The 20,356-nt window shown below is 36.4% G+C and overlaps 2 protein-coding genes across 2 annotated transcripts in view; one reads left to right on the top strand and one right to left on the bottom strand.

Annotated features, from left to right (window-relative positions):
• The first annotated feature begins 1,029 nt into the window (after window positions 1-1,029).
• On the top strand, window positions 1,030-6,003 carry LOC106138107 (PCNA-associated factor). The gene is made up of 4 exons (XM_013339158.2): window positions 1,030-1,610; window positions 1,889-1,957; window positions 2,329-2,478; window positions 2,753-6,003. Exons 1-4 carry the CDS (start codon window positions 1,577-1,579, stop codon window positions 3,037-3,039), a joined length of 540 nt encoding a protein of 179 aa, XP_013194612.1. The 5' UTR covers window positions 1,030-1,576; the 3' UTR covers window positions 3,040-6,003.
• Window positions 6,004-11,368: 5,365 nt separating this feature from the next.
• LOC106138105 (catenin alpha) overlaps window positions 11,369-20,356 on the bottom strand; it is a 57,998-nt gene continuing 49,010 nt past the window's right edge. Inside the window, exons 19-25 of the mRNA XM_013339155.2 lie at window positions 19,747-19,814; window positions 18,939-19,120; window positions 17,935-18,040; window positions 17,321-17,455; window positions 16,043-16,159; window positions 13,717-13,882; window positions 11,369-13,365 (exon numbers count right to left, since the gene is read on the bottom strand). Of these exons, the coding sequence (XP_013194609.1) occupies window positions 13,718-13,882; window positions 16,043-16,159; window positions 17,321-17,455; window positions 17,935-18,040; window positions 18,939-19,120; window positions 19,747-19,814 (773 nt within the window). The 3' untranslated portion in view covers window positions 11,369-13,365; window position 13,717. The remainder of the gene's footprint in view (window positions 13,366-13,716; window positions 13,883-16,042; window positions 16,160-17,320; window positions 17,456-17,934; window positions 18,041-18,938; window positions 19,121-19,746; window positions 19,815-20,356) is intronic.

Genomic DNA, 20,356 nt, shown 5'->3' with positions numbered 1-20,356 from the left:
TGACAGTAGTTGTTTGATTTGATGTTTGTGGCGAGTGGCGTAGAGATGTCGCCACAGTACTCCCCCCCAAGACCGGAGGTCTGAAGTCTTGATCTTGCTGTGCAATCTGTGCTTCGGTAGCTTACAAGTGCCAGTTGTCTTCCAGTGAGTCGGAAGTTGCTCGAAGTCCTAGTGAGTCAGGAGTGAGCCGTTGCGTTGCTCGTAGTCTGCGGTGAGTCGAGACAGTAGAGAGCGAAGTCGACTTGTTGGCGCCGGGAGTTATCGTGCAGAGCTGCCACGCTGGAGAGAAGAGCGGCCGTCGAAGAGATCCAGGCGTGGGCTGCGGTAGATGCGTCGGTCGCTGAAGTCGAAGAGAGTGAAGTGCGGGTGGAGACAGGACCAGGAAGCTCGGTGAGTCGGCTGCGATGGACCTGCTGCGATACCCAGTTGCTGGCTTGCTGTGAGACTGCTTGCAGAGTGAGGAGTAATGCTGAGGATTGGAGTTGATGATGATGGAGAAGGTTGCTTCCAATCACGTCGGGGTCACCAATGTAGCGGGAGCGATGATTCGGCTCGACCGCCACCAAAGGGAAGATCTTCCGCCAGGCTAGGTGTTATGCCTGGGGAACCGCGGCTCCGACGATGTTATGTCGGAGGTTGTATATATAGCTCCAATCCGTGAAATCTTTGAAATCGCGTCTCAGATTCTTCGCTGCTATTGGTTGAGCGCGTCATTTTCTTAGCGATGATTGACAGTAGTTGTTTGATTTGATGTTTGTGGCGAGTGGCGTAGAGATGTCGCCACAGTATTAAGGAAAAATAGAAATCAAATGTCTGTTTGAAACAATTGTTACTTGCTATAACAATTACCTATATCTTATAATTATAATTTACTGGTCACATCAAATGCACTAATATGAATAGTACTAATTCTTGAAATATATAATAATAGTCACAAAACGAAATCTGGGAAACATAACGAATATGTAAAAAAAATTTAAAAATGATAAAACATCTACTTAATTGTTACGGTAGGTTAATACAGGCGAGTTTAGGCTACTTTCGACCTCGGCGAAGCGAGCGGAGTTTCCAACTGTGCCAATAAAAACTAGGATAGTTTATTGCTTTAATATATTAATTGTTGCTGTTATCCCTAAACATGATTATGCTTGGACAATTTATGCTTCAAAAAGTTATGCGTAAACCGTTATGCGAAAGAATTACATTATATAATGGATTCATTTTTAATGTTACAAGTAGAAAATAGATCAGGCTGTGTAAATGTCTTTGGTTTTTCGTTTAAAATTAAGTTGATTCTCTAAGGCTTTTGGCGACGGAAAACAATAAAAGTTTATTCGTCAACATCAAATTGACTTGAGTGATATCTCAACTAATGACGAGGCAGTATGGTCTTTGACCTTAGCTTGTTCCATGAGGAAAGGCAAAAAATGAGTGAGTGATCTTGTTCTGTCAATGTCATTTATTCGCGCATTTTCGCGGCTTTTTGTTGTGTGATTTATTTTTGTTTTGCTTTATTTCCAAATAATTTTTAACATCTTGTTGGCAAAATTATTTAGATTTTACGATTCAAACAGTCATGGCTAGAACAAAAGCCTCAGTTGGTTCGAAAGGTATGTTATTTTTCAAAACATAAACATAGTGTTCGGCTTAGCCAAGTTTACACGTTGTGTGTAGTTTACACAAGGACTTTATTAGTAAGAAAGGACATTTAATTTTATTTAACTAGGTACTTTTACTATAACTAATAAAGACTTGAAGTAACAAGTACCTACCTACTGTAGTCTTACCAATTCTTCAATTTACTATCACTTTAAATTAGTAAATTGAAAATAAAAAAATAAGAAGTGTAATAAAAAAAACTAAGTGTTGTTGAATGGTGTGCTTTTAGTGTCATCCGGTAAAAGCAGCAAGGCTCGCTGCAGTGTAGCAACCCCTCCCAGTAGTGCAGTAGCTTCAGGTAAGTGGGTTCACGGTTCAAGTTCCTATACTATCCCATGTACTTTTAATTGGTTTAAAATTACTCATCATATGTATTCTTTCTGGTATTAGCTCCAGTTTCATATCTGTTAAGGAGCCCATTAGGTCTTTGACCGCAATTGAAAAAGATCTTTTAAATCTTAAGTACTATCCCAATGGGAGACAGGTAAGATGGTATCTATTATGTATAATATATCTCACCTCTGTAACCTATGCAAGGGAACATTACCTATTTTGGATCATGGTAAAATATTACTTGCCTGCAGGTTTTCACATAATATTCCCTTACCAAGTGCAAGTCACAGTTTAAATTACTATTATATGGATACAAATCATATGATTATCTTACAGGCAGTGGTGAAAGGTCATCAAAAAGTTCTTCCGGAGGCAACCCAGTGTGCCCACGGGAGACGCCAACATGGCAGAGGCCTATCACCAACTTTTTCATCAGTAAGGAGACTAATGGGACAGCAGAACCCGGTGATCCGGATGAGGAGACAGGTAATTTATCATCACGAGATAAATTTGGTTACTCTTCATTATACTTTTAAGATAATGGTAGATAAAATTGGAATAATATAAAACAAACGGAATGCCTTATTTATATTTGAAACTTCGGGAATCTTGTGTTGTTTTGTGTCACGAAATTTTTGGTTCAGTTGTATGTTGAATAAATATCAAAAATAAGAACCACCTGTGTTGTGAACGTGTCAACACTTTATTAACAACTTTTAGTCTTATTAGTGGGAAGGTTTTAAAAAAAAAATTCTTGCAGCTACAAGTTCGAAAACCAAACCAAAACGCAACATAATTGAATCAGATGATGATGAAGAAGAGGAATGCCCGAAAAATAGGGAATTAGACGAATCAATAAATCTTGAACCTCTTACTGGGGAAAATTGCCACAAACTAGATGAATATTACCCTAAAAATGGGGTGAAAGGTAAAGGAGTGGGGAAAAAGACGCAAGGTAAAGAGAATGTAGATAATAATAATACAAGGAAAAGAGATTTAGAGGACTTCGTTGAGGAACAAGAAAGTAAAAAAGTTAAGGTTTGTTAAAAAATGTTTACCTATATCAAATATAAAAATTTGACACAATTTTGGCGAAATTTTGCTGTACCGGGATAATTTGAACTATTGAAAAATATAAAGAGAAAATATGTTTTTGTTGGTATTAAAATTGTTGGACCAGTGTAACAAAATTTACATCAACTAAAAACTAGGCCGCACAGTTTTTTTGTTCTTAATTTTTTTTAAGTGTAAGTCTTACTTTATAAAAATCTGATAATCTGGGTTCTTTGTTGAATTTAGAATATATTTTTCATGAAATAGGTTCTTATTATGTTAATCTGTTATTTTTCAGTTATCTACTATGTAAGGAATGTGATTTTGTATATGATAAGTTTAGTCTTCCTTATAATTAAGTTATTATGAATGGCTACTTTGTTGGCTATAATAATAATTAAGAACAGTCTTTTTTTTTCATTTGTAAGCCTTTTGCAAGATAAAATCTGTACTTAACAATCGCAAATCATGTTCCAATACTGTTGATATTGTACCAATCATCAAGAAATCATGTCTTTTTGCTTTATTGTAAGTGTTAAGTTAAAAAATAGAATAAAGTTACACATACTATAATGTGGTTTATTTAAAAATCAAAATAATTAAAAGGAAATAATTTTCCACTTGTCTTGTAGAGGTGATCATAAGTAAAAATATAAATGAAAAATGAAATGGATATTGGAGAGGAAAGGCATAGATGCTTGGTTTAATCGGTAAAGACCAGGTGAAAACTCAGGTTGACCTACACAGACGAACTTGAAAAAATAGATGTAAATGAAGCAAAGTGTATTTATTGGGTTTAGTTGACAGCTCGTCACTTTACGTATTTCGGCATTATCTTAATACGTCGCATTATTATAACGTCTCTTGGCTTAACTAGACATCTACGTCGTTCTTCGTCAATTTCGCAATTCGTCCGACGAGCGTGTACAATCAAGTTTATAATTGTTAAACATTTTTTCCTATTAATCTATTTTATGCTTCTGTGAGGATATTTTATGAATCACAAACATATAATCTATTTATTTATACCTACATGAGGTTTACAAAAGGAGGATATTGTATTATAGTAACATACTCATTTTGTATTTTATTTAAAAAAAACGCGATTCATGTCACATCTTCAGTTGTTTCCGCCGATGTCAATTTTTTTATTGAATTGAAAAGTTTTATTTTAGCAATGGAAAATAATTCTATTAGCTTAAAATTTATTTCAAGTGAGAGTGAGTGAGAGAGGAAAACGTATTTTGCTGATGGGTGGCTATAGATTGACTCTAGCAAAAAGTAATAAAGACGGATCTTCAAGATGGCGTTGCGTGAATCGTTTCGAATGTAGTGGTAGTGCAACTTTGAGTGACACTTCCAATTTATTACGGGAAACGCGTCACAGTTGCAATCCCGATCATGCAACAAACACTGTTGATGTTGTATTGGATCAATGCAAAAAAAAGGTATGTTCAGATTTGAGGCCAGTTAAACAAATCTTTGAAGATGCGACGAGGGCGTTACGTGATGATGATCGATAGTCTTCTAGTCGATGATATACCTGATTTTAGTTCGGTTAAGGATTGCTTATACCGGATTCGTAAAAGATCTTTGGATGTTCCCAAAACTGTTTACATGAGACCAGAGGATGTGGTAATACCAGAGGTGCTGAGCAATAATTTTCTGATCATTGAAGATGGTGAATGTGATAAAATTTTAATATTTATGACTAGTTATGCTCAAGAATCACTACAGAATGTTCGTGAATTATTTGCTGATGGGACATTCAAATATGTTCCTAAGCCTTTTGCACAGCTTTATCTACACATTCCATGAAGACATAAGAAGTACTAAAGAAGAGAACGTTGTACCGCTGATTTACTGTTTATTACCAAATAAATGTGAAGAAACATATAGTCGACTTATAAAACATATTAAAACTAAGTTCAGTTTTTTTGATCCAACAAAATTTCACGTTGATTTTGAGCATGCAGTGATAAATGCCATTTCAAAAGTGTTTCCAAAGGCCGAAATAGTGGGATGTTTTTTTCATTTTCACCTAAAAACCACATTCCAGAAGGATGGTTAACCATTTTAAATAATTCGCATGAGGGTAAAAACTTTGAATTATTTAATGAGTATTTTTCAAATACCTTGATTGACTCAGTGTTGTTATTTAGCTGCTATAATCAGGGACATTCGGACAATAAACTCACTTGAGGAGTGGCATAACAGGATCAATAAGATTATTATTAAGAAACCAGGCCTTTTTTATTTTATTTCTATAATATAAAGAGAAGCTAAGTAAAAAAAGTTGACTTACTATTCCCAGAGAAATCGCAACAAACGTGCTGCATTATTAGACAAAATACTGAAGTGCGTAGTAGTGACTGCATTGAAAAAAATTCAATTGATTTGGCCGAATGCCTTAAAAGATTATGCTGTTTCAATTATTATAAACGCAACCAAAGAAGACGAAAGTAAATTGCGAATCCGGACTAATGATATTTTCTATTTTTGTTCATAATAAAATATTAGAATAATCTGGATTTTTCTTTTATGCCTTCTTGTACAATGTCGGACGAATTGCGAAAGTGACGAAATACAGCATGAGACAAGTAGATGTCTAGTTAAGCCAAGAGACGTGATAATAATGCAACGTATTAAGATAATGCCGAAATACGTAAAGTGACGAGCTGTCAACTAAACCATTTATTGTGGGAAAGGTGAAGTATCTGCCTACCGCTCAAAAAGCGTGTTCATAATGGCATGTGTATTTTTTATTTGTTATAATTAACTGTTATATCATGAAAGTCTTAACGTAGGAAGGTCAAAATAAAAGATGTGATATAAGTGGGTACATATTTTATTATATTTTATTACTACATTCTACGTTTGGTAGAAAACTGGAAAACTACAAAAACACCAATTTCAAAGGGAAACGGATATAAATGTTACATTATTTTTAATAGGACACAAGCCACATCAAACTGTTCTATTATATGCTAAGAACCGTTATTCGAGACCTATAGAGTGAGATAGCAACACCTTCGTGCTCTTTCAACAGCCCCAAAGTGCCCCCCTCCACCCACTTCCGGTCACCTATCTCGTTCTTTCGGAGTGGAGGGGGGGCCTCGCTTGCCAGTGCGCGCAGGAGCGCTGTCTCCTCACATTGGCATCGACTTTCGTCGAAGCAACACCCCATAAATAAAACAGCGTTGCTGTTCGAAAAAATTAATTAATAAATCAATAAGTTGTTATTGTGTATGTCTGCGGAAGACTTACAAAACTGCCTACAAAAGGCATCGCCTGCGGAAGGTAATTCCCTAAAGTTTCCTACAGAAGGAATCTTTATGATGAATAAGTCACCAGATAAAGACGAACGGAATCGGCGGGAGCGGTCCACAAGTTCCAGCAGTACTAGTTCTTCGTCAAGCTCATCTAGTTCCGACCGGCTACGTTCCCGCCATAAGGCGCGAACACGTGGTCATAAAAGAACACATAGCGGTGGGGATCGCAGGTTAGACATATTAACATCTCAAGTAAGTGATATATTGAATTATATTAGGCAGACCGATTCTACTTTTGCCAAAAAACAACGTAGGTCTATCAGTGATTCAGATTCTAACGATTCTAACATTTCATTTCATCCTACCGACAATTTAAAAAGTTCTCTTTTTGCCGACGAGCCCCTCGTCAACAAACCGCGACCAAGTAAAACTTTCGAATTTAACGTTAACACTAATCTCAAAGAACCTAACGTAGAAAATGCATTAGAGAACCGATTAAATCTTCTTAATAAACTGCATCACTTTAATACGAACGAGTGGGATCGCGTTCGATACGTAGAAACCGAGAAAAAGTATTTGGCAAAACCTGGTTTTTACGAGATTGATGTTAACACTGAGGTTCGATACTTTGATCCTAATTCTAGCTGGCTAAAGTCATTAGATAGGTCATTGGGCGCCATGACTCATGCACTTATCCAGCAAAATGAGAACTTAAAAAATAATCTATAAGAGCTCATAGAATGGTCATCATTACCCGGTCGTAACTTAGATGCAAATACGTTATTTGATAAAATTAATTCCCTTTTTTCCGACAAATCGGCCTATGTAAAAGTGTCCGAAGATATTTTACAATTAGTTTGTGGGAGGCGTGCTGACGTCATACAAAAGCGACGCGACAGTGTTCTTTCAAGCATTAAAGATCGTTTTATAAAAGAAGACATTAGAAAGATACCTCCCACAAACTCACAATTATTTAATCCAGATATGTTAAGCTCCTTTTTGCAGAAAGTTGGGGGTACTAATAAAATTTTTGTGTCAAACAAACGCTCTGCAGAAGAGCCAATCATGTCTATGCGGAATAGAACAGATTATTCTCAAAACAAACGATCGCAGAGATCGTTCAATAGACAGGAGCAAAATCTTGATAATGTACCCTCAACTTCGACTGGTTATCGCGGTTTATCGACAAAGACCGGTAAATATCAAAACAGCAAGGCGAATAAAAGTGGGACGAATTCGAAGCACTGTACCAACACTAAGAAATCAACTGAGAATTCAAACCGTCGGTACAGTAATTTTCGTAAATGACTATATACAAGACAACTTTTACGGTGGGCGTTTGAAAGATTTTATTCATGTTTGGCGTCATTTCAACGCTCCAGATTACATCATAAAAGTAATATCGAGTTATCGAATCCCCTTTTTAGTTCTACCCCCATTAATAGCACCAAACATGTTAAGAAAATTTCAGACACCCAACTGTGCTGCAATGACAAAACAGATTTCAGATTTGAAAAAACAAAAGGTTTTGGTACCAAAGCTAAACGATTACCTAGCACAATTCAAATTTCGCCTTATAAACGTTCAGAGGATTCCAGACTTCTTACAAGAAGGAGACTGGACCGTGGAGATCGATTTATCTCAGGCATATTTTCACCTGGCGGTCGCCGAAGCCGATCAACGGTATCTGAGAGTTCTATACGAAACGGATTCAGGAAACATCGAGCTCCTTCAGATGACCAGTCTCCCCTTCGGGCTGTCATCAGCACCCAAAGTATTCTCGACTGTATCCAACTGGGTAGCCCAGCTCTTGCGCGAAAGAGGCTTAAGGCTCATAGTCTATCTCGACGACTATCTGATAGTCCATCAAAACCGAGAAATTTTGATAGAGCATGCTGCAGAAGCTGTTCGAATACTGACCCTGCTCGGATGGACGATCAATTACAAGAAATCTGTGCTCGTCCCGACCAAATGTATAAACTACCTAGGTGTAACATGGAATCTCAGCCAGAATTCCAAGTACCTGCCCAAGGACAAAGTGTCGAAAATCAAAAACAAAATACTTTATTTGTGAGACACCAATCAATGGAATTTCAAAGATTCCCAGAGGGTACTAGGCATGCTTAACTTTGCAGCGTTCGTCGTGCCCAGAGGTCGTCTTCACTGCCGCCCCATACAGAAGGCCAGCATACGACTTTCGAAAATTCAGCCACAAGTGGCCAGTTCAAGACGAACTGAAATGGTGGTTAACTGCAGTAGAATCAGGCACTCCTATTCACTGCCAGAGGGCTGCACATTTTTTGACAACCGATGCCTCCGGCTCAGGTTGGGGGGCTGTGCTAGATGGAAAAAATGTAAGTGGTGTCTGGCAGAACAGTTAGATAAGTGCCAACTTATACTACAATTAATTAACTACAGCTGACATTAAAGATGTTCAACCGCTACGGTCGACCACAAATCGATTTATTCGCTTCCGCGAACGCACACGTGCTTGCTTGTTACGCATCGCGCAATTACGAAGACTCGAGCGCAATATTTCACGACGCGTTCAGCAGAAAATGGAACTTTCAACTTGCTTGGGTGTTTCCACCGCCCCATCTTGTTCCCCGGGTCCTAGCACATATGAACCAGGCGAAGGGAATGTACATCATAATAGCCCCGCGTTGGCACAAAGTATATTGGCGTCCGGATCTCAAGAGCAGGGCTGTGCGAGCGCCGTTCACTATCACCAACCTACAGCACAGGCTGACGGATACACGGACTCGGCTCCCACCGCCTCGTGTGGCCGAGATCTGTCTCGAGGCTTGGTTGGTGAAGGGTGGAGCAATCAACTGACAGGTTGGTCTCATGACGAAATTCAATTGCTTAACACTAGCTTGAGAGCATCAACAAACAAAATGTACCAGTCTGTCTGGTCCAAATGGGAAGTTTGGTGTAGGGCTAATAATATTAACAGCCTACAACCCAACGGAGCCCATCTAGCTAGATACTTAGCACATTTGCATATACGCTTGAATTTGTCATATAAAACCATTTTAGTTCATAAATCCTGTATTTCTACACTGTCTGTTTATTGTGAAGCGTATTCTTAAGGCTATTTCAGTCGCTAATGCTGACAAAAAGCAAAGTAAACCAGCAATCTGGGATCCCAGAATTGTAATTGAATGGTTAATTACACACTCTCCAGATCTAAATTCATTATTTGTATTATCTCAGCGCACAGCTTTGATACTTTTGCTTGCATCTAGTCGAAGAGTACATGATTTAACCCTGTTACATATTGATGAACAGCATTATGAAGATCAATCTGATGTTATTGTGTTTCACCCAGTATTCGGCTCTAAGACTGACAATTATGTGCACAGGCAGTCTTCATGGCGTCTCAAACAAACTGAGAATTACAATATCTGTTCTGTTTTTCATGTAAAAAGACTGATAGAAATTTCTCGAGCAAGGCGTACTGAAGAAATGACTGAACTGTTCATTTCATGTAATGGAAATATTAAGGCTGCCTCTCGGACTATGTTTGGAGGCTGGGTCAAGAGGATTCTTCGCTCGGCGGGAGTTGAAGCTAGTCCAGGGAGTACGCGCAGTGCTTCAGCCTCGTTAAACTGGATGGACAATTGTAATATTGATGAGATAATGCAAAAAGGAAACTGGCGTGTTCCTAATACCTTTGCATGTTATTATTCAAAAGAGATACGTGAACCCCAGAATGGGTTCAACTTGTCAAAGTATTTTGATGCTTTATAACCTGATTTTATGACTTTTATATTATCATATTACTAACTGGAAAATAACTTTAACTTTTATTTAATTTTTTGTTTTCAATTCTTGCTTATAAGAATTCTATACATTTAAAGAAAAATACATACATATATATATATATTTCATTATTTGTCGCAGCAAATACCATTGATTAGGTATATTTTCTATAAGAAGAAAAACTGATTAGCAGATGTCTTCTTTTTATTGCCATTGCATATTTCAATGACTATTCCATACTGACCTTCATCACACATTGGCTTATTATTTTTCGCTTGCCACCAGGCGATAACAAACACATCTCACTCTATAGGTCTCGAATAACGGTTCTTAGCATATAATATACCTGTTTTACCTGAAATTAAAACAGTTATTATATGCGGTAACCTTATTCGAGACCTATAGTTTAAATTCTGCCTGCTGGCTTATTTTAACATACTTAAGTGAGATGCAATGTGAGGAGACAGCGCTCCTGCGCGCACTGGCAAGCGAGGCCCCCCCTCCACTCCGAAAGAACGAGATAGGTGACCGGAAGTGGGTGGAGGGGGGCACTTTGGGGCTGTTGAAAGAGCACGAAGGTGTTGCTATCTCACTCTATAGGTCTCGAATAAGGTTACCGCATATAATAACTGTTTTAATTTCAGGTAAAACAGGTATACTTTTCCGATAAAATGTTATCTAAAAGGTAATATTTTAACATAAATCTTATGTTTACGCGGTTTTGTATATAAACGATATAAAAAATAAATTTCAAAAATAAATTTCAATACAATCACAATTAAAATGTCATTTAAAATTATATCCTATAGTTGCGACTTTGTTTTAATCGCCAAAATAAAATTACTATTTTATAAAACTATGGTACGTGACAAAACAGGTTTAAATGGGAGAGACGTTTAAACAATACGTCAACAAGTTTAGTAGGTATAACATTTAATATGAATAGTTTGCAGTAAAAGAAAGCAACTAAACAAACACAAGAATACTAAATTCAACAACTATAGGATGCCTAAACGCTATCAATAAAATGATATAGATTTATTGTTGAGGTTTCAAATCAGATCACATATTTTGGAATTTGATAGATATCGCGGCTCGATAAAATTTTCTAGCATGTATTTTTTCTCAAGTAAAACAATATAGTTAAATATAAGTAAAGGAAATTAAAAAAAAGTTCTCGACTTAACAATATTTTAAATAACTAAACAATATTCAAAAGTACTTAACCTTTGAACTCAATAAAGTATTTTGATATCGTAAATCAATAAATTTTAAATTATAGTGTGATATATGTTCAGTAAAAAAACCAAACTATGTAATCTGAATTGAAAACGTGAAATACAAATAATATTGAATAAATTTATTTTTATATACTTAATGTATTCCTATAATACTTAATTTCCATACATAATATTGCTATTAATAAACATATTATCAATCGAAATTATTTTATCAAACCATGATTTCGCATAGAGCCAGATAGTTCATTTGATTACTTTAATATGGCGGATCGCTCAAGATGGCGGCCAAGCGTATTTAGCAAGAGTAAATATAATATAGTCACTGTTTACTACTATTACTTGTAAAGTCGCCATTGCGATATTTAAAAACATTCATCTTGAAAAATACAATAATTTCGACCGATAACATTGCTATCCATGTCCATTATTATTGTACGACACTCAAGCGTTCCCATTTCATCATTCTCCTTGGCAAAAACGGTCTCGATCGTTTATCTTCTATCTCTTTTTTACTCTTCGGTGAACCACGCAGATAGAGAGAGAGGAAAGATATAACTTTATCAACGTTCGTGAATCCGCAGGTTCGTTCGACCCAGGAGTAAAGGTCAGTAATTCTCGTCTTATTTTCGTGTCCTTATTGAAATGGGAGGCTTGGATCATGCATTCCCGATTCACGCGCATAAACACTACCTACACTTATGACTATAATTATTAAATATTTTACCTTAATTACAAAAACTTTCGTAGCAATTTTGAGCTTTCCTAATCGATGGGATTCCTTTTCAATCTAGACGGTGTAAAACGTTATGAAACACTTGTTTAAAAAATGTGAGTTTTAGATAAGAGTGTACCAGTGTTGCGAAGATGTACATTAACAAAAGCCATGTCCAATCCGAAAAGGCTATGGCGTTTAATGTGTGACAACTTCGTAAATATCAAAAACAGTAATAAACATAACATAAAAATTATTAAACTTTTTTAACTAATAAAAAGAATTTACAAAAAATATGGACTTAGCGGCGGTATAAGTGTAAGTGTTGCCATACTAAAATTAAATTCAAAATATTTTTATAAAGGTCATTTTATTGTACTTTTTATCTGGCGAGAAATTGTTACACAGGACCTACAAACTTCAAACTAGACCTTCGCGGATCAAACATGGTTTTTGTCACATCAAGTATAAAGAACATTATTATTGTATATATACTCGTAATATAGTTAATATTGATTATGTAGATTTTTATTCATATAAAACGGCTAGTCTCTAATCAAAATTTGGCGGCCTTATTGTTTTATTCACTCTAATGTCAAAGAACATACAATATTATAATAAAACTATATTTAAATACAATTTCTCGATCGTTATTCCGAGAATTCTAGAACTACAAAAACTGTGTTAAAAATGTGATAAGTCTTAAAAATTTTTACTGTTAACATCTTAAAGTTTACTTTTAATAAATGAAGCGGCTAACGCACATTTTTTCGTTTTCTTCATACACATTCGAGAAAGTGTAAAATGGTTTCTATTTAAAATGCAAATAATCACAATTTTGGCAGATTCTTGTTTCACGCGTAAAATACATCCTACATTATATATGTACCTACCTGAATAAAGATGAAATCAGAAAATGATAAAGATATTTCCCGATATGGGTGATTGGAAATAGAAAATAAAAATAATCATGGGATTATTCTTTGAGAGAAATTAGTTGATCCATTCAGTCAATTCTCTATTACTTTCTCAGATCATTTTAATGCCAACCTCGAAATCTTAAAGGGCTAAAATAAGAGATTGAGATGAACATATCTCATGAACATTTGTCATATGGGCTGACGGTGGCAAAATGTTTTAAGTATACGACATTTTTTTATACAAAGATAAATAAATTTTCAAACCCAATTTGTCGTAATGTGGACGCGTTCATATTACAGTAATCACGAATAATACTAATAAATGAGCTTTCTATATAATAATAATTGATAAATAATCACTTTTATCTTACGTTACGCACGTGTGAAATAAATAACCCGATAGCCGCCGCCTGCGAACAAGGGAAAAATATATAGTGAAAAAAGAAATTTAATATTTACTAATCATGTCTTCATCCCTTCCGTGTTGTTCCTTTACCTATCGAAAACTTGAAAGCCTCATTCAGATAAATGGCCTTCTGCTTTGACAGTAGGCCATTTATCAGCAGGTTATGTGTCAAGTGAATTTTTACATACAAAAACAAATTTTATGCACACATATTAAGCTTCTTTACTAAAATCTCATTTTATACAGGTATTAAACGCGCACGTAAAGTATTTATTGTATCCTTTATGTCATTAAGTTAAAAACCACTTATATTTGCAAGTCTAAGTCGACGACCAATCCCTTCCAACTTACTCACCTTAAACACTCTCGGCCGGGCTCTGGAACTCGGCCAGCGCATGCACCGGGCTGGGCTGCTTCTTCTGGCTGCCGCGGCGGACCTTGGCGCGCACCTCCTCCGGCTTCTCGGGCCTGATCAGGGGCTTCTTCTCCGGGGCTTTCATGCGCCACACCACGATTGGAGACTAAAATGCGATGAATTTTAAGATTTATATCTTGAGCGATGATTAGAAGAATTTTGTGCAATGATCGTGATATGATTTTTCACGGTATGTAAACATCATTTATGGGTGTGAAATGTAATTTTAGTCGTAGTAGTTACAAGTAATTTTTTTTTCAAATTTGTGATTAATCTGATTATTTTGAAAACCAGAACGATTACTAGCCGCCAATGTCAAAACTTATAGCATATAAACGTTATTAAGTTTATCATGTAATTTAAATATATTTTATTCAAAAAAATATGGCGAATCATTGCACAAAATTTTATATATAAACACAAATGTTTAAAAAAAATACAATTAAAATTTAAGTTGTAATGACATGTTACAATTCCCGCTGATTTGTTGAACATTGTATGATTAAGAATGGTAAAAATTGTTGCATATAAATGCAAAAACAAATAGAAAAATATAATATGTTTCTAGTAATTATACTATAACAGTGAAGCTCATGCACACACGGTGATTAAATATATGAAATATTTGAATGTTCTATTCTAAAATGAAAAATAAATATGTGTTCGCCGGCAGTTAACTGTGCAGGTTTTTCCGCTCGATTCATTATAAAAATTGTGGCGTAAAGATGAAATTAAAATAAATTAAAAAAAAGCATTTTAAGAAACAAACTATGATGAACATCAAACATCAATCGTCTAAAACTTACGTAGTTCTTCAGAAAGCGGGGCAGCGCATCAATCGATATAATAATTACTTAAATACCTTGAAAAATTACCAATATATGCTATACCTGACGATCACTCTTGTACAGTATTCCCACTTTTATAAGTAACACCGATGTACCTGCGCGGGAGTCTTAATTTAAGTATGGCGCGTAATTTTGATACGTTCGAAATTTAAATATTTGAACGTATCAGCCTATCAGAGCGCACCATTTGAACTCGCGAACTGAATTATTCGCGACTACAAGCGAGGTATCAGTAGACATTTTATATTTGGATTTTAAGTTTAATGTACCTGTAATAAGGTCGTTATTATATTGAGGTTGCGCTATTCTGCGCCGTCGAATATTTCAGAGACGACTTATAAACATGGTAGTACTGTAAGCTCATTCAATGCCATGCATTTTTGTAAAAAAAAGCTTTTCATTCTGAAGGCACCCTTTTCTTTTTTCTTACATATGAAGGCTTAAAATAAGGATTCGTAAACATTGTTCTGTTTGCATTTCGTTTTAAAATTCTTGTTTGGTCACATTCCTATTTAGTCCCATTCTGTTTTCGTCACTTTTTTAGTTTGCCATAGTTTATCTTGATCAGTTTATGTTACAAACTATAACGCTTTAACGTTTTAAAATACGGTTAAAACATAAAAAGTATATCTGCATTTGACCAAATGGGAATAATGACACTAGCTCAGGAATAGGGACAGCAAGCAACGAATCCTTTTGGCAAAATACAAAAAAATACTTTAATATCTTTGAGCTGGTTTCAAATCAAAACTCGAGCCGCTTACGGGCATAGGTAACGTAAGGGAAACAAAATCATCATCTCTAACTCTTTCATCGTAACATATTTACATTTTTTCTTTTAAAGCACGGCGCCCTTGAAATACAAATAATAAGCGATATTTTACATGCTGCAAATAATTTGGCTCGAATATACAATGCTTTCCCCTACTTTAGTCGCCTTCTGGGACATCTACACAAGCAGATAAAGGTTGGCGTAGTATCTATCTCTTGCGGGGTAGACAGCCAGCCGTCTTCAAGAGACCAATAGGCCACGCTCAGCTGCTTGGCTTTATGATGGAATTGGAATTAAAAAAGTGACAGGTTGCTAGCCCATCGCCTAAAATAAGAATCCTAAGTTTATAAACCTATCCCTTAGTCGCCTCTTACGACATCCATGGGTAATGAGATGGATTGGTCCTATTCTTTTAACATTGATGCCGGGAACCACACGTCACCTGAAGAATCATTGTTAATATGTATGAGACAAATATAATTTAGGGCTAGCAACCTGTCACTATTTGAATCTCCATTCCATCATTAAGCCAAACAGCTGAACGTCGCCTATCAGTCTTTTCAAGACTGTTGGCTCTGTCTACCCCGCAAAGGATATAGACGTGATTATATGTATGTATGTACAAATATAATAAACAGGTACTTACAGCGATGGTGCCCTGTCTGGTGTACTTTGTGGAGGCGACGTAGGAGGCCTTCACGGTGAGAACCACCGCGTTCATCAGGTTCTTGGCCGCTTGGATCAGGGACGTCGCGCTGTCCAACTGGGGAAGCGAGAGTAGTATTAATACTAGTAGTAGTAGTAATAGTTTATTTATAGTAGTACTAGAGGCCGCCCGCGACTTCGTCCGCATGGAAACACTATCAATCCCGCGGGAACTCTGGGATAAAAAGTAGCCTATGTGTTAAAGTAAAAAGTAGCCTGGGTCTTCAGCTACCTACATACCAAATTTCATGGTAATCGGTTCAGTAGTTTTTGCGTGAAAGAGTAACAAACATCCATACATCCATACAAACTTTCGCCTTTATAATAGTAGTAGGATTATTTGTCCAACTGGGCAAGCGAGAGTGTTACTTAGCTATTACGACGATGATTAGCTAAGTTTACTGTAATTTCCTACTTATAATGTAACATTTGATCCGTTTATCTAATAGAAATGCCGTGTGGTTTCCGGCAACAATACAGAAAAGAATAGGACCACTCCAAATCTTTCCCATGGATGTCGTTAAAGGCGACTAAGGGATAGGCTTTACAAACTTGGGATTCTTTTTTAGGCGATGGGCTAGCAACCTGTCAATAGTTGAATCTCAATTCTATCATTAAGCCAAATAGCTGTACGTGGCCATTCAGTCTTTTCAAGACTGTTGGCTCTGTCTACCCCGCAAGGGATATAGACGTGACCATATGTATGTATGTATGTACTTAGCTATTACGACGATGATTCGCCAAGTTTACTGTAATTTCCTCCTTATAATGTAAGATTTGATCCGTTTTTCTAATAGAAAAGGGTTAAATTGTAAATGACCGATGTTTGTAATTAAAAGATATTGGACAAAAATCGATAAAGGAGATTTGTATAAGACCAATATAAGCTAATTAAATATGTAATTTTTAGAATTACTGTTTGTATGTTTGTACTCGCATTACACGAAAACTTTTGCTCTGATTTGATTTGAATGCGATTTTCTCAGATGTGTTATGCTTGGTTCGACTCCCCCCACTAAGAAGCAATACAGGTGTATTTTATGTAATAAGTATTTTAACAATACAGCTTTTATGTATTAAAATTTATGAGTGAACATTTACGGCTAACAAAGTCGCGGATCCCAGTTAGAATATAACATTGCATTTCACACCTTTTTATAAAGGTACATAATGTAATTAGTATATATATAATAAGAATCAAAAAAAGCAATAGACTCACCCCGCTGACAATGAGCTCCCCGGATATGTTCTGAACGTCCGCCTTCACCTTGCTGGTGATCTGAATCTGATGGCAGTACAGAGCTATGCGCTGGAGATATGCCAGTAGATCTTGCTTCGTCGACGATTCTGGGCACTGAGGAGAAACTTACGTATAAGAACAACAGCCATTTGTTACAGCTTATTCCGCATTCGAAGCCGTATAAAACTTAGTTTATTTTATTTAAGACTAGCTGTCCCGGCAAACGTTGTTTTGCCATAGAAATAATTACTAGTTAAAAAAAAAGGGTAAAGGATGGACAACCCTTATCACTAAGGGGTATGAAAAATTGATGTTGGCCAATTCTCAGACCTACTCAATTTGCTCACAAAATTTCATGAGAATCGGTTAAGCCGTTTCGGAGGAGTACGGGAACGAACATTGTGACACGAGAATTTTATATATAAGATTTACCTGAGGCGTCAGTTTGCATTCGAAGATAATCTATGAAACTTCACGTTCATTTAAAAAGACAAACAATTTTCTTACTTATGTTTCTTGTTTCCAAAGCGCATGTGTTAAAGAAGCGGCGGAACAAACTACACTGCAGCACTAAAAAATAATGTTAATTTCACCTGTTCAGCGATTTCCCTTGTGAGCTTGTCAAGCTTAGTGCCAGCTTCCGAGATCTTCTTAGCCGCGTTGATGACGTCCATTGTAGTTTTCAGGGGACCGCGGCCTCTGTAACGAGTATAAAATAAATACGATGTTTTCATAATAAATCTTAATCAATACTTTAAAACTTTCGCGTTGAATGATCATTAATGTACGCAAACGGGAATTAACGCATACCGTATTTTGTTCATTTTTCGACCTATGACGGTGCAACTCGGTCCAAACGTTTGCATACATTAATGAATCGTACCATTTTTATGACATAGACGTCTGTGATATTGATAATATGCATTAGTTTGGCTACTTTATACTGCATATATATATTTTTTTGCATGTATTGTATTTCGTCGCAAAATAAAATTTGTGTAATTTTACATGAACTGGTGTGGCGAGTTGCAACTGAGCCGAAATGCAAATGCGGCGAATTGAAACTATTATCTTGTAGTTTCTATGTTATGATGGAAGTAGCTTCCTACTTATGGAAGTAAGGTATGAATGGTGAATCTTAATTCACTTTCAGCAGAAATATCGGGAACTAGGCCATGTGTACATGCATTTTTTTTTTTAGTGAAAATTCGAATACAACTAAAGACAGTCAAGAAGTCATGAAGCAAGGAGAATCAGTTCGTATAACCCGAAAGTTGGTCAGTGGCAATGTTACCTGGTAAAGTCGGTCATCTCCAGCATGATCATGCACACTTGGCTTGCTTGTATTGATTATTTTGTATTTATGGGATAACAATGCTCTCACAACATCACTGTACTAAATCACGATTAGGATAATTAAGATTATCTGATTGTTAACAAGCATGCTTTTATAATTACTACACCATAAACATAATCGGCACTGTTTGGTCTACTATATTGTTTACTGTATTTGTAATTCTGTCTATATTTTTGACTGTTTGTGCCAAAACAAAAGAAAAAAAAAAAAAAACCAAAAAGCTGGTAAGTGGAATATTACCTGGTGAAGTCGGTCATCTCCAGCATGATCATGCACATGTGCTTGGCCAGCATGATGATGTCGTTGCCGGCGTCGTCCCACTTGGCCACCTCGTTGTCGAAGGTCATCTTCTCGCGGCGGAACAACTCAACTTGCTGCAATATCTTGCGTTTGTCCTCCTCGGTCATTTTTCTCATGGCTTCCTGTTTGGATATGAGAAAGATTTGATAGACCATCTCTGAGTAGGAGATAGAATCATACGATCAAACATTAGATAGACTATTCCTGGGGTTGCCAGGATCAAGCGTCAACATAGTGTGGTGTTTTGATGCATTCCACTTTGTTTACCCAGGTGATATCACCCTGGGTGATCAAATTCCGCATTGAGACATTGATTTGGGGGCGTTTACTAAACTGGCAACCCTAATAACTCAAGTAAGTACACGTGCCTTGGGTTGGCTATTCTTCCGGACAAGTGTTGCCACTTTTTTTAAATAATAAAGTCTACTGGTACCAAATATGTAAAAGCATTCTTGGGAAACGACGAAATATTAATTTTCTTCAGAATAAAGAATAAAGTCTACTGGCACCAAATATGTAAAAGCTTTCTTCGGAAACGAAATATTAATTTTCTTCAGAATTCATCGACAAATTGACCAGTTTCACATCCATCAATTTGGATACTGTCAAAAGCAAGTCAATGTGTCTGAACTTACCCGGGCTTCGGAAACGAAATATTAATTTTCTTCAGAGTTCATCGATAAATGGACCAGTTTCACATCCATCAATTTGGATACTATCAAAAGCCAGTCAATGTGTCTGAACTTACCCGGGCATTAGTAATGCCGCTGATATCCGGGTACTCATCCACGCCGTGCTCGCCAGTGTGAGCGCTCGCTGTGAATATAAAAATTATACTTTTAGAACAATCTTCAACTGAGAAGACTTAGCTCTGAGGAGAGTCAACCCCAAATCAAAATACTCTGCATGGAATTCTATGGCGCCGTAATGGATGCGTATATACGCAGTGGATTTGGGTAGGTTGATGTGCTGTTGACAGTACAAGTGGTATATCATGGAAGTAAGATATTTAACAGAGGTAATATCACTATACTAGCTGTGCCCGCGACTTCGTCCGCGTGTAATAGTTATTTTGGGCATCATTGAAGCCCTCAAGGATAAATAATTGTCCCCGTTTTTTTCACATTTTCCATTATTTCTTCGCTTCTAAAAGTTGCAATGTGATGTTATATAGCTTAAAGCCTTCCTCGATAAATGGTCTAGGTATTCAACACAGAATTTTTCAATTCGAACCAGTAGTTCCTGAGATTTACGCGTTCAAACAAACCAACTCTTCAGCTTTATAATATTAGTACAGACAAATCAACAAGCAAAAAACACACTGAACGCGCCGCTTTATTTTACTTTTCCTATCCCTT

Source organism: Amyelois transitella, chromosome 28 (genome assembly GCF_032362555.1).
Source record: "Amyelois transitella isolate CPQ chromosome 28, ilAmyTran1.1, whole genome shotgun sequence".
Taxonomy (NCBI): Eukaryota; Metazoa; Arthropoda; class Insecta; order Lepidoptera; family Pyralidae; genus Amyelois; species Amyelois transitella.
The sequence above is the reverse complement of the archived record's forward strand: the minus strand, read 5'-3'. Positions and strand labels throughout refer to the sequence as shown.